General features: G+C 40.0%; 1 protein-coding gene across 1 annotated transcript in view; it reads left to right on the top strand.

Annotated features, from left to right (window-relative positions):
- LOC134533161 (JNK-interacting protein 1) overlaps window positions 1-15,515 on the top strand; it is a 68,633-nt gene that overhangs the window by 31,224 nt on the left and 21,894 nt on the right. The window contains exon 6 of the mRNA XM_063370560.1: window positions 6,145-6,428. Within this exon, the coding sequence (XP_063226630.1) occupies window positions 6,145-6,428 (284 nt within the window). The remainder of the gene's footprint in view (window positions 1-6,144; window positions 6,429-15,515) is intronic.

The following is a 15,515-nucleotide window of genomic DNA, read 5'->3' as shown; positions in this document are numbered from 1 at the left end:
ATCAAAAATTGTTTCAGACAAAAGTTTTAGGTAAAAATTATATTTACAAAAAATCTGATATTTGATAAAGTACGGTACCTACTAAGGGAATTATAATTTTTTTTTTCTATTTGTCTTCCAACCCTTGTTTATTCTACCCCTTGCAGTAATGGTTGGTCGTATAAATAATTATTTTAGACGAAGATAGTAGATAATAATTTAAGATTTTACAATAAAACAAAATGGATTTAACGGTATACATGGTATGTAAATTATGCATTTTTTTTATTTTACCCCTTTATTTTTCTACCCCCAGCAACAATGGTTCGTTAGTAGTACCTATGTAAATGGTACTGGCACTGGTGCCAGTGTTTAACTGTGGATGGGGTCAATGACCAACCGAACTCTATTGTCACGGCAGCCATTTTTTAGTTAAAATTTCATAAAAATTCCTCAAAAAATTGACTCAAAATGACACAAAATTCCGAAATAAATTTCCCTATTTCGAAGGAAAATTTTTCCCTTTTCATTCCAAAAAAAGTTCAAGAATTAGAAATGCCCCACTGAGGATTAAATACCCCATGGGCAAGCCTTCAATAAGCCTTTGGTGGGGAGCTTTAACATGACCTTGAACTCAATCGCCATCGTAGCACTTCTCGTTATGGCCGCCATATTGAAAATCTTTAATTATTATTCAATTTTAATGGGATTGTTTTTAATTAATAAAAATTGTATAATAAACTCATTTTTTTAAATTCCCTCATTTTTAAAACTGGCATCTATTTTGAAAATGCATAATTATCCTATTTTAACAGAAAAATTTTAAAATTAATAAAAAATTCATTTGATTAAAAAGTATTTGCGTCATGGCGTCCTTTGTTCGAATCTGAAAATGGCGACTGATAAAAATTACGACGGATCCTTCCTCTGCTAAAGCCACCGACAGACTAAACTCTAGTGGTGGGCAGTGAAATCCATACCTGTTACTTTTTCACCGATATCAAAATTTCACGGGTATACCTGCGACCAGTTTCTAAAAGTATCAGTGAAATTCGGTGAAATTGATTACCTACAGTAATACGACCACTAGCTTTTAGTGTCCACATAATCGTTGAATTAAGTTTCTGACGTTTTCAGTCTTAGTACAATCATTTTTTTATGTATATATTTTGAAGTAAAACTGTATGTGGAGTATACGAATTGCATACTTGTAATAATTACAGTAAAAAAAAAAAATCACCGTTCACCGAATGAAAGCCTAGCCGAATATCACGGAAGATAATGAATTCTCATAAATGTTTTAAAATTAATATGTGTTCGTTATATTATTGAACTGAAAGGACAGGGATATAAATATGGAATGAATATTATTAAAAATATTTTAAAAATAATTATTATGTAGTATTTTTCAATTTTAACTCGAAATAAACTCAAAACAAAATGAAAGGTTTCTGTGAAAAACATTGCATGTATTTAATTTCATCATTCACCGAGAGGCAGTGATTTCACTTATCCCCTTTATTTCACCATTTTTCGGTGCGAGGAAGCACTTTACGATTACGAGCATTACTAGAGAGAGATTTCACCGTTCACCGTTTAATTTCACAGGAACCTAAATTTCACTGGAACCGATTTCACTGATACTCAAAAGTAACAGGTATGCCCACCACTACTAAACTCCCACCACTAATGCCAATGTAGATATTACGTCAGTCAGTATAACGTCATGACAATCATCTTGTTTTCGCCTGCTGGAGGCCGCCATATTGGATACGACATATAGTTTTCGTCTGCTAGAGTGCGCTACCAACATATTAGTTCAATTTTTACCCGCTGGAGTACAGGAATAATTTATTAAAGTGGCGTCCACCATCTTTTCATTTGAGTGCCATTTTAAAATTCCCTAATTATTAAGCTAGATATTGGGGGAAAATTACAAAAATAATTTTAAGAAATTATTAGTTAAAATAATGATTAATTCGATTGATATCAGATTTTGGTTCAATATTTGTTTGATGCAGTAAAGTATAATTTAATTAAAATTACCAAATTATAAATAGAAAATTTATTACAGAAATTTAACAAGTACAAAAAACAAACAAAGTACTAACATTTCTCGATGTTTACAGTCTTCTTAGAAAGCGAAGCGAGTCCTTTACATGCCTTGACATGTGTTTTCATGCATTTCCACATGTAAGTCGATTAACCAGCTACGTCCAGTCGGTGACCATGCACATCAGTCGGTTGGCCAGACACGCACGACCAGTCGGTTGGAAAAGAAATCACGTCCAATTGGTGGCAAAGTAAGTCAAGTCGGTAGCTAGACACGTCTATTCAGTGGTCAGGAACACATGGCCAGCCACATCCAGTTGGTAGCCAGGAATATCTCTTGGATACTGACTGGATGTGTCTGACCAATTACTATATCATCACAGGGATACGGCACAGGGATACAATCTCATCAGATGTATACGATCTGTCGCAGGATACGATAGGATTCCAATAGTATGATGTGTTCGATGGAATCCGATTGGTAGGATATGATATGATACTTCGAGAACTCATTACTAGTTAAAAATCAGATTACGAAAAATAAAAACAATACTTTTTTGAAGTCAAAATAATTGATTTATTTGTCAATTTAATACACATTCAGGTAAAACAGGTCATTATTGTATGTGGCCTGCATATCTTAGTTCACGTAGTATTGATTCATCTTAGGAAACTTGTATCATTTTCTTCCTGTAGTACGATATCTGGTGCCATTTCTGCGATGCTGAAATCTCATTACATTTCAATGCAGGCGATGCAGATGACCAAATGTGATTATTTATGCCAACGGTAAATATATTTTCGTCCCAAAAACTGACTTTTTCTCAGTAGACGAAAAAAGTGTAACTTCGCAGGTTTTCATGTTTTTTTTTATATCACTTCGTCCAAACTGAAAGCCACAGTTGTTGCAACGTAAAATTTTCAGCAAAGGACTCTTTGCACAATTGCCTTTCTCATGACGTCCAGCATCATTGGTTTTAGTGAACGAAACGCCACAGTACCAGCACATAGGCCCTACATGCCGACGACGACACTAGGACTGCTTTTGGAACCACGCTGACTGTTTGTGATGACATCAAAATCTTATTCCATATTTCCACCAGAAAATTATATAACCAGTGTCGACTCTCACTTTCAACGTCTTTTTTTGCCAATATTATTGCTCTTATGTGTATGTATTTAGATATTTCGTCAGCGATTTGTTACAAGTAGTTCAGATTATTGCCAACAGAAGTCACCACATGTTATGTTGAGATAAATATTATTATTATTATTATTTTTAATATATTGGATGCGGGATGCTCTCTCACTGTTGCAAAAGAAGGATGGCGTCGCTAGACATCAAGGAGAAGGAAATTCGATTTGGAGGATTGTGTTTTTCAGCTGGCTTAAGGCTAGTAATTGACTGAGTAATTACTTATTTTTTGTTTGAATTCCATCTGATTAAAATAATATTAGTTTTAATTCGGTAACAGGAATTTACCGATTAAAGGAAGCTCTTAATTGAATTGCATGTCTCATATAGAAAATAATTGCTTGCAGCAATAACGCGAAGCACACGAACACCAGCAGTATTCTTGCCAAAAATAATCTGGATCCCACGGGGAAATCCAACAAAATATTGTCAGGAACAATCAGGAGCACACGGAGAAAACCAACGTACGTCTTGCTAAATCAAGCTCAATGAATCACAAAAAATTATATTTAAAAAATATATACAAACAAATATATCGCTTTTGCTAGAACTCTATCCTTGCTGAACAAAGAAGTTCACAAGCTGACGCCGTGGCGGAAAACACCTCGACACCTCAACCAGGAACCATGTTCCAGGAGCCCTTTTTATATACTAAGTAATTACGTATTGGATTATCATTTCCTTGGAAAATTTCAGAGTAATGATTAAATTGTTTTACATGAGTTTTAAGAACCACAAAGCTATAATACAAAATATCTGAACGACCTACACAAACACCATAGGCCAGTATTTTGGTAAAAGTTGACTACCGCGGGAAAAACGAAAGATATTATAATCTGTCCGTCCGTCAAAAATAAGAGCTTGTCAAGCTTTTGACGAGCGGACGGAGACGATGCTATTGTTGTTCCACCTTTAGTAATCAGGTCCGCTTTTAATAGACGTGTGTTTGTTGTTCCAGCGGTCTAAAATGGCTTATAAACTTAAAGACTGAAAATTCCCACCAAACCTTAAACATATAGACATCATGCAAAAAAAAAAACCTATGGCGTGTGATGGATCCAGCAACCCAGAATTTTTTAATATATTGTAATATTGTACTCGTATGCATACTGTGTTTAAAAATTATGTTCACCCGATTTCGCAAGGCTATAACTCCTATACAACATCGAGGCAACCTCGGTTGCCGACAGGTGTCATCCTGTTGCCGCCACGGCCGGAACTGCTAGCACGCGGTCAGTATGCAGTGATGTGGTGACAACGCAGCTACGTAAAGCGTTTTACGTTCTTCATTTCAATGAGTGCGAGTTAGTCATAGATATTCAACGGGTTTCCGTCGTCGATCATGGCAGCAACTTTCCTGCCGCTCTGAGCCTTCGACGGTGGCGTCGGCAGTTTGAAGAGCCAGATTGTTTTACGAAAAGTAAATAAAACTTTTCATGGGCAACATCTAAGCTCTCGGTATACGGCATTTGGTAGGAATAATTTCGTGACTGGAACGGAAATCGCATGGAACGGAAATGTGTAACCATGGTGCTGCCATCTGTGGCGGATAGCGTGCACATAATTTCACAAAGCCAAGGGCAAACTTTGTAGTACTTAGGTATTAAAGGGGTGTTTACGATTTAAAATTAAGAATTAAGACTTAAGACTTAGTCGTGTACTTACCATATGACTCTATGTAAACTAGTGGAATGGTTTATGATTGTCGTGTGTGAATTTTGACGGGTCGTGTGCGAACCATATGATGACTTAAGACTTAACAGAAATGGTTATATATTATATTTTTCGTTAAGACTTAAGGGAAGCGACCAATCACAACAAACCGGAACCTTTCGACCGGAAGTTTATGCCTTATTATTGGACCGAGCGAGGCAGTATTTTGGGTTATAATTCGTATATTTGTCATTTGTAATCATCATCCATTTCGAAAAATAGATATCCCATTTGTCAATAACTTATTTCAAACCTGCTTCTCCGTTTCGAACAATGGCCGACCATGTGTTTTGTGCTGTGATTGGTTAGAATTAACGACTTCTATGTCAATCATAAACTGGAAAATGTAGTTTTAACTTAATCGTGTGCTCGATGTTAAGTTATAATTCTTAAGGAAATCAATCGTAAACCCAGCTTAACTGTTTAATGAATTTTAGCAAGATGGGCAGCATTTTATTAAAATTATTTGTTGACAAAATTAGGTGTAAAGAAGGGGGTTAGTATTTTTTCAAATCTTTTTTCGCTTTTATCGCAGGTGTTTAATTATATGGTTCAAAGTTTAGCTCCGCAAACTAAGTACAGAGGACTTCTATCATACTGGTTTTTAGGCCATATTACATACATTCTGTTTATGTTAAACATGCACGAATTCATAACAGCTGTGTGTATCCTAAAAATAAATTTATTTTTAATCTTTACAAACAAAACATACAAAATTATGTACCTGTTGTATTTTAAAGGTAAATAGGTATGTACATATTATTTTGTTTTAAATAAATAATTTAAAAATTATTTTTCAGATGTTGGTATGATTTTTGATATGTACCTAAACTGTAAATATTACAATCATTCATGTACAAAAGACATATTACACGGCCATATAATTAGGGACTGGAAAAATTTGCTGGTTCAATTCGCGATATGATAAAATGCAAATAATGATACCTTCGTGCTGGTTCTGCTATTGTTTATCTGTTAATCTAGATGACTGTTGGCCAATTGGAGACCCTCAGTGAAAGAAGTATCGTATCACGAGTTACCCAGCACAAGTCAGCAGCCACTGAACAGGTGATGTTTGCCCGAGTAAGCAGAGGATTGTGGAGTCCATCCTAAAGTCATTGAACCCGCAATTTTTTTCATTTCCAAGCCATAGTAAAAGGATCGAATGAATAAATAAACAGTGAGCAAGCAACGAACTGTTCCAGGAGTGAACCTGAGGTCCGGCGTGCAGGGCATATTCCCGTCGGCGTACGTGGTTGACATGGACTACAGCGACTTCGACCCCAGCACGCCCAAGGTGAAGCGGGAGCGCTTCCTGCTGGGCTACCTGGGCTCGGTGGAGACCAGGCAGCACAAAGGAAGCTCGGTGCTGTGCCAGGCGGTGCGCAAGATCGTGGGGCCGAGCAGTGCGCCCAAGCACAAGCCGCACTCCTGCATCCTCGAGGTGTCCGACCAGGGCCTGCGCATGCTCGACAAGCGGAAGCCCACGGTTAGTCGTCCCAGCCTCTTTCAAATACACTCCACTCGTATCAGCACTAAGATGCCATTCTGTGTTGGAGAAACACCTGGCCAAATAAGTAAATTGCTTCTCTTGCAGACGGTCACCAATGATAAGGAAGAAACCGCTGGTTCGGGTGTACCTTATTAGAGTCTAATGAACTTCCAGATATTTTTTTCACGAAAAATACATGGCCCTTTATTATGGTATGAGTAGAACCATGCACTTTTCGCGAAGAGTTTTCCAGACCAGATTTGTGTTAACACTTTGTAACATTGTCTGTGTTTCTTTCTTGGCTGGGATTATTTAACATTCACGACTACTGACAACTCTCAAATCATCAGTGCGGAAGCAAACACGTCCTGAATGGCCGGGCTAAATAGGGAAATGGCTTCTCTTGCAGACGGCCCCAATTACAAGTGAACAGTCGCTAGCACAGACATACCTTATTGTAGTCTAATGAGCGATCAGATTATTTAGCGAAAAATACACGCCCTTAGGGATGAGTCTTGACGTGAGTACAGTCAACACCATTGTGATAATAGCCATGACATTCCTTCGCATGCCAAGGAAGGATGATTCTATGGTGGTTTGCCATCCATGAGATGAAATTGAAAGACACATCACAAACACTGAGTCCTGAACCCAGGGAGAAGGTCTGAAGGGTTCCCTGGCCCACCAGCCAGACACGCTGACCACTGGTCCAAGTGTGCGGACATGGGAAAGCTTGAGACCTACAAATTTAGTGTAATTTTCTGGCACCAGGTTACAATCCATAACCTTGTGCGTAACCAAGTTGATGACGTGTCCATCGACTGCCGCCACATTTCCACCTCTCCAGGTTTGGTAGATTCAGTCGGATTCTTTCATAGGTTTTTGTCATTGGCTTTTCGTCCCTCAGAGAGCATTGAAGAAACCACAATCCATTGAAAATGTCCACAAAGTGTACAAACAATTACATTTTAGATAGTCACGAAATAACAACGAAAATTTTGCAGAGCTCTAGGGATAGCCAACAGTGGTTTATGATCCTGCTGTGGGGTTAGTTGGCACAGAGATAAGACACTGTATTCGCATTAAAGGGGACATGAGGTCGGATCCTCCAAGGTCGGTGTCACACTGTGGGGTTCCTCCAAGACTGGTGTCGCTCGTGCAGTACCCCAAGGTTGATGTCACAATGTGTGGTATCCTCTAAGGCCAGTGTCACACTATGCAGTTCCTCCAAAACCTGTGTCAATCTACGGGGTTCCTCCAAGACCAGTGTTAATCTACGCGGTTCCTCCAAGGCCTAGGCCTCTCTGTGCAGTACCTCAAGACCGAGGTCAGACTGTATAGTACCCTTCAAGCCTAGTGTCACACTTTGAGGTTACTCCAAGACAGGTGTCAATCTGTGGGGTTCCTCCAAGACTGGTGTCACTCTGTGCAGTTCCTCCAAGGCCGGTATCAGAATGTGCGGTTGAACCGGAGTGGTTGCCTTTTTCTTCTCGGTGATTTATTCTGGAAATCAATTGTTAGGCAGCGGAAACATTTGCTGTTTCAGTGACTTCTAAGATAGACTCCATAATCTTCAACATACATAGGCAATAATACCTTGATTATTACTTGCTAATTCGAGATTTGTGCAGACTTTGTTTCCTGTAATTCGACGCTTCGTTGGCCCAGAGTCTTACAGATAATCCGTTTGTCAACAGCAGAAGAATAATAGTACTAATTGAATTTTAGCCTATTGCGAATTGAAGCAGTGAAATTTTCCAGTCTCTGCTAATGGTTTGCATGCTGATAAATTTATTTAATACTAGTGATTTCTGGTCTTGTTAAAAAACAACCCAGCCAAAAAAAATGTTGCCGGAGTTTTACCCGCAGTGACAGAAACGCATAGTGCAACACCGGACTTAGGGCATCCTAATTTCAGAATTTCGTAGTTTTCATAAACCACTACAGGCAAAAGCTGGGACGTTTCCTTACAATTGGTCATGCACGGCCGATTACTAGGAGCATGCATATTTCGCGAAAATATTCCGAGCCTATTCGAAAGTTAAATACTGTAGCATTTTCTGTGTTTCGTGATAGGGTGAGTTTCTTCACCGATCACAGTAATTCAGTTCGGAAGCAAAGATGTCCTTAATTGCTCGGCCCAATAAGACAAATAGGTACTTCTCTCGCAGACAGCCGCCAATCACAAGGAAGAAACCGCTGGTGTGGTTAAACCTTGTTGCAGTCTAATAGGCGTTCAGATTTTATCGCGGAAAATGCCAGCCCCTTGTATTGACGTCGTCCGACCGAAGGCCACCCTAAAGTCCGATCTGCAACCGCCAGTATCCGATCCCGCTAACGGAATGCACCCCTAGCAATTGCCCACCTGAGTCAGGCGAGCACCGCGGAGCAAAGGTAGAATTAAAGCCCATGCCTTATTCGACCAGACAACACGATTCCAGTACATTGTAAATTCAACATTCATTAATGATCACATCACTTTTAATTAACAACCCCGTGCAAAGGAAGTGTGATGTAGGAGTGCCTGGGTCACTCATGTGTGGTTTCTTATTGATACAATTGTGAGTGCTCCCCTTGCGGCCTTCAGCCTAATTTAAATAAAGTAGTGTGTGACTTAATTAAAACCGTCCCAAATTTTCATGTATCATTCGCCACTGGAGCAGTCATCAAGCGACAAACAGTCTCCAATGTGACTCAGATTATTCAAACTCAATTAATGTAAACTTGTTAAATCCAATTTCCAAAATGTATATATGTATTAAGTTAATTGTTAATTTTTAATGTGTGAATTTAGAGTCACAATATTTTGTTAATATAATATTTTACGAATAACGGAACTTTAGAAACCTGGGTGCGAGAGGATGCTTACTCCTCCCCTCGCGCTAGGGCCAGATGCCAGTACAGAGCGACTCGTGGACCGGGACGGACGTGCGTCCCACGGCGAGCCTTCGACCATTGTCTACACTGATTTCATTCTGGTAATTATAGTCATGCTTCAAAACCTTTTTTTTAATTAACTCCCTGTGTGCGCCCGGTCCTTTTACGGTGTAGGGCCTATCCCAGCCGCTTAAACATAAAACTCCCCGCACAACGCATTATGTGGGGCAGTGCAGCATACGGCGCGGGCCGACTCCCGCAATAACAGACATTCGATTAATTGCCGAAGTGCACAGGCACTGGCCACATCTAGTTAAAGACTTTTAACTAATTTCCTAGCGAGCCGCGGTCCACACAGGTGGGCCCGAGCGTCGCCGTTCGCAATTTACGGGATTGGCCGACTCCAATCGAACTCTCCCCCTCAACCTCGACTGACGTGAGGGCTTAACCTTAGTTACAGCGCATCAAAGCGCTCAGTTTAAACATAGTGTAATTTGTGTAGGGAAAATAGTGTACCTGTAACTGCAAGTGTAATTGCCAAAGTTAATTAAACGTCCACTCCGCACACTCCTTGCGCGACGTGTATACGACAGTGCAAACCAGACTCGTGTATGTTATTTGTGAACCTCCCCAATCAAGTTAGGGATCAGAGTGCTATGCTGTGTAGGGCCAGTAGTGCATCATTAATCAGGGACCCCTAACATCACGACCACCGCCGCCATTCATAGTGGGCCACGCAGGGGCATTCGTACCCAACGACCCACCTCGTGGTTAACCACCGAGTTAGCCTGGCGCCCTCCCGGACACGTTTCACGTAAAACACCAGCCTTCCCGCTAGGAACTACGCCGGATCTCGAACACGAGAACCCGGGCGACGGCATTATGTATCATCTTAAAAATAAATTTCCATAGTCTCTTGTATTTAGAGTCTAGTCCAATTTGTTTGGTACTTATACAAAAAAAATCTTTAGAAACCAGTTGCCAAGAAATACTATAAGAACACCCTCATAAATTTGTTCAGTATAAACAATTTTTTTTTAAATATATGACATACGCTTTTGGAAACAACACTAAATATTTCTTGTTCTTCTTAAGATGATTTTAAATTTTGATTTATTTTTTATACAAGCATAAATCTTTTAAACCATGGAAAAATATTTGAATATTCAACATTTTGACTTTATTGTTTTATTATGCTTAAAACCATAAAACAGGGTGAATATTGCCATCGTACGGGTTCTCGTGTTCGAGACCGGGCGTGTATCCTAGCGGGAAATTGGTTCTTATTGAAATTACGTTCCGGGAGGACACCAGGTTAGCTCAGCGGCTAACCAAATGTGGGTCTTGTGGGTGCGTTGCCCCTGCGTGGCCCGCTAGGATCGTCGGCGGAGTTCGTGGTTGGAGGGGGCCCCTAGCTGGTGTAGGGATGCTGAATTCAATAATAGACACGGACTCGAAATTTAGATGGTTATTGGCACGTCGCGCATGGGGGGTGCGGAGTGGCCATTTAATTAGATGAATTATTATAGTCGCAAATTACACTTACACTACACTTGCGCGTCGCACACAGAATTACCCTACAAAGTTACAATTAGTTCAATATGAGTGCTCTGACGCACTGTCTCTAGTTAAACCCTCACGCCAGTCGAGGTTAAGGGGAAGGTTGATTGTAGGCGGCCAATCCCGAAAATTGTTAATTGGGCGGTGTCTGGATTCACTTGTGGGAATCGCGGTCCGCAGTTAAAATAGATACAAAGTTCACTCGTGGTTGTCGTCGGTGTCTATGCACTCGACGTTAATGAAAGTTCACTGTTAGCGGGAGTCGGCCCGTGCCGTAAAGTGGACTACCCCGCGTAATGTCTCTTGCGGGGAGTTTAAAAATTAAGCAGCTGGGTTAGGCCCTACACTGTAAAAGGACCGGGGACGCACGGGGAATTAACATAACGAATAAAATAGGTTTGGGTTGTATGACTATAATTACCTGAAGTACTGTTCAGTATGGACAAAGGATGATGGCTCCCCTTGGAACGCACGTCCGCCCCGGTCTGCAAGTCGCTCGGTACTGGCGTTTGCCGTTGGCGCGAGAGAACGCTGAGGCCTCCCCTCGCGAGGGGAGGCCTCAGCGTTCTCTCGCGCCAAAGTTGCTAAAGTTACGTTATTCGGAAATTATTTTAATAATAAGAAGCTGAGAGCAGCTCTAAATTCACACATTAATTATTAATACTTAATCTGATTGGCAGATACGATTTAATAATTATGGTTAACAAACTGACGTAAATTAAGTTTAAATATTAAGAGTCACACCAGAGACTGTTCGTCACTTGCTGACTGCTCCAGTAGCTAGTCACACATAAAAAACAGGGAGGTAATATTTACGTTAACACAACACTATAATTAATTAAGGCTGAAGGCCGCAAAGGAGGCACTCACAAACTTATTAAGGTAAGTTCCCACGTGAGTGACTCGGGCACTCCTGCGTCGCACTTTCCTTAGGCGGGGGTTTTAATTTATAGTGGAGTTATTATTAATTTGTGTTTGATTGTTCATGAACTGCGGTCGAGGTGTTTAATTAATTAGACACGGCTCTTGGTTCTACCTTGTCAACAGGGGCTCGCCTGACTCGGGTGGGCCATGGATAGGGGTGCATTCCATTAGCGGGGTCGGATACTGGCGGGTGCAGGTCAGGCTTTGGGGTCAATATAAACAAATTAAAAAATTTAAATAAAAAATTTACTTATTGTTTGTTAAGTTAAAACAAAAAACAAAAATACTACCCAAACCTCGGGTCTCTATTGCCCCATATCAGCTTATGATATTATTATCACATTATTGTTTTTTCAATTTAAAAAAAAAAACATGGTGCTTCTGATTACCCCGCAGACAGGTGTGAATAGAAATAATAGCTATAAAACCATGGTTGTTTCTTTAAAACTCAAAGAGAGATGAATAGAAACCATGAAATATGTATATTTTTTTATTAGAAAATAAATAGATAAACATTTATTTCACAAGATAATGATTTATTAATGTAAAAAGCAAGAAAATATTGGTACAAAAATTTTTATGTCACAGGGTTAATGTATTCAAACTTAAGGTGAACAAACAGAACACAACTCTTTACCATGACCCTGATGCCATATCATTAATAAACTGTTAAATCAGACAGAACATCCTCAAAACTTAGCATGTCTTTGAAACAAGCACTTGAACTAAGAACTGGCGGCGACAGTACTTGTACAACATCGTTTGTCGAGACAAAAGAATCTTCTTCAGTCATTAGGTTTGTTTGACTCGAGGTCTCTTTTTGACCTGTCAACTCTCGGGGCGCCCTTTTCCGGAAGCAGTATGGCGGATGGTCGTTTTACTCGCGGGGGCAAGTTGCTCTCAGGTCACTCAGGACATGCTCTCGATGCTCCTCCTCTCGAGGAAGAGTTGCGAGGGCAAGTCGTCTGCTGGTTGTTTTGGCGCGACTTTGACGATGGAGTCAATATGTTATCAAGCTACATTTGGTGATGACGGTAATATTTTAATAGATGACGACATTGAAGCGGAAAAACATTACAATATAACTTATTTGGCGTCCTTTATTTAACAATCAAAAGATTTGCAATAGTTTCCTAGTACAGGTTAGCTTATGCATACCACAGGCGGTTTAAAGTCAGAAAGCAATATTTATATATTTTTTTTACCTTCATCAAGCTCTCTCATAATTTGTAGTCCATTATATGGTAAATCAATAGCTACTTCATCTTCAGATGAATCTTCATTTCCAAACAAATTTCTCACGATGTCTGCTATATTTTTCGCCATCATTGTTTTACAACAAATCGCGTTTTCTTCGTGTATTAAAAGTTACCGACTCTTTTTGCCCTCAGGTCAACTTGCTCCCAACTCTTTCAACTCCCGAGGAGCACGAGAGACCTCGAGTCAAACAAACCTATTGTGAACTTTTTGATTTGAGGAACTATTTTTTTTTAAATGTTCCAACAAAACCATCATCAATAAGGTATCTAACTTTGCAAACATAACACCTAAAAGACGTTTTTGTTTTTCCATATACTTTGACCACCATATATTCACCGTGGCTTATGGAAATACCAGTATTTTCATCTTGATCAGAAGAATCTGAAGATGATAAAATCTGATCTTCATCATTGTCCTGCACTGAGAAGGTACAATCATCCTCTGATGATGAATAAAGGTGTTTTCTGTTTTCCTTGTCATTTTTTTTCGTTGGCTTGGCCTGTTAGATGTTAAAGGGCTTGGGTCACTGTAAACTTTTGATAAGGGCAGGGGGGTTACATCTTTCCCATCCACATCCTGTCATCAATGGTAACACTTCTGCCAGTTGGATATTTACTTTTGTCCTTTTTTCTTTTGGTTAAGGAATCTGGTTTTGCCTAAGATTTTGAAGGGATTATTTAAAGATCTTGTCAACAGCATTAGTGGATTCTTCAAGCTTGTTCATATACTGGTTTTTGTGTATACCATACCTGGGAACATTGACAACACATTATTGCGGTGTAGAGGCGCAGTCCTGCATTTCCTAAAACCTGAAATAATATTTTCTTTCTTCAAGGAGTGACACAACGTTTTCAAAAGCAAAGGAAATTTATCCTTAGGAACTGTTGCTTCATTTCTTCCTGGACATTTCTTCCATTCCTCTAATATTTGGCGTCCAGCAGTTCTAAGAGGCCAAAAAAAAAAGACATGTCCAACAGCTGTGTTAGGTGTGTTGAATTTGCTGTTAGGAATATAAATATTATGTCGTTGTCGTGACACAGAGCTTAACTGATTCTGATAGGTGTTAAGATAAATTGTCTCCAATGAGAAAATTTGTCTCTTGTAGCTTTTTCAGATATGGGACAGCAACTATAAGGACCAAATCCTCTAAGCATAACGAATCGAAACAGCCAGATTTCGTCAGATCATATCATGCATATTTTGCCCCACCTTCGGTCCAGATTTGATTTAAATGCAAAGTCTTATACACAACATATGGGAGTAGTACAGTGTCATCTACAGCAGCTGTAAACATCACGGAGGTTGATGCCTTTAAGGAGTTCATGACCCTTTCAGGATTTTTAGTTCCCCCTCCTTATGATTACCTTTCGTTTTCTTGGATCATCCATGAGCTTGGTCTCGTCATAATTTATTATATTAGACGGCAGAACATTCTCCATTTCGTTTGACAGTTCATCGAAGTAACTGTTGAAGGTTTCTTGTGTTACACCGGTTCTAAAGCGTTTTATGTTTTGGCATGTTAGCACTGCCAATTGATCTTTGTGTCGTCTAATAAAAGATTCTACAAAATCACGACAAGGCAGATCAGCCTTAAATCTTTTCACTTCCCACTTCTCGCCAGAAAGTCCTTTACTAGAAGTTTTAAGGTTGCAGAGTCGATATGATAGCCCCTTTTTCTGCATATTTTCAATCTAAAAACAGCTTCTCATCTTAAAAGGCAAGGCAGTTAGTCCACCCTGATGTTTATTGTCGGGTCCTCTTTTTAGGAGTCTGAATTGTATATTATAGTGAATTCCATGTTTTCAGCTGCTTTCCGCAGGCTAACGTCAGATTAGATGTCAGAGGGCATTTTTTATATTGACAGGACAGTGTTTTTTTTATAACCGCCTCCAACGATGGGTTTGTATTTCCATGGAATATTGTAACAGCAAATCTAAAACAAGAAAAATATTTTAGTTATGCATGTAACATAACTAGATAATGGATGATAGGTTTTTATATAGTATTGCCGTCGTCCGGGGTCTCGGGCTCGAGTCCCGGTGTGGCTCCTAGTGGGAAAAGGCGGCTCTTGATACGTATGGTCCGGGTGGGCGCCAGACTAGCTCGGCTCTAGTCGTGAATTTGGGGTCGTGGATGTATGTGCCCCTGCGTGGCCCACTAGGGCCGGCGGCGGTGTTGCGTGAGATGATTTTAAATAAGAGACGTGGAGTTGAGGTGGCGGTGTCGTACCTTTTATTCATAGGAGCGAGTAGTACACAATACAACACTCTACAGAGGTCCCGGGGGGGGGGGGGTTTACTCGTTATTCCGTGGCGCCGTATTGTTTGTGTTCCGCGTTACGTGGGCCTCGGACGCTGTTATGTCTCATACGTCTCACTGGTTACGCGGGTAACGTAATTTCGTAACACAAAGGCGGGACACAAAAGTACACTGAATTAAGGGGGTGCGCACAAGTTACGTGGC

This window comes from Bacillus rossius, chromosome 1, assembly GCF_032445375.1.
Source record: "Bacillus rossius redtenbacheri isolate Brsri chromosome 1, Brsri_v3, whole genome shotgun sequence".
NCBI classification, from domain to species: Eukaryota; Metazoa; Arthropoda; class Insecta; order Phasmatodea; family Bacillidae; genus Bacillus; species Bacillus rossius.
Note: the sequence above shows the minus strand (reverse complement) of the source record. Positions and strands in the feature narration are given on the sequence as shown.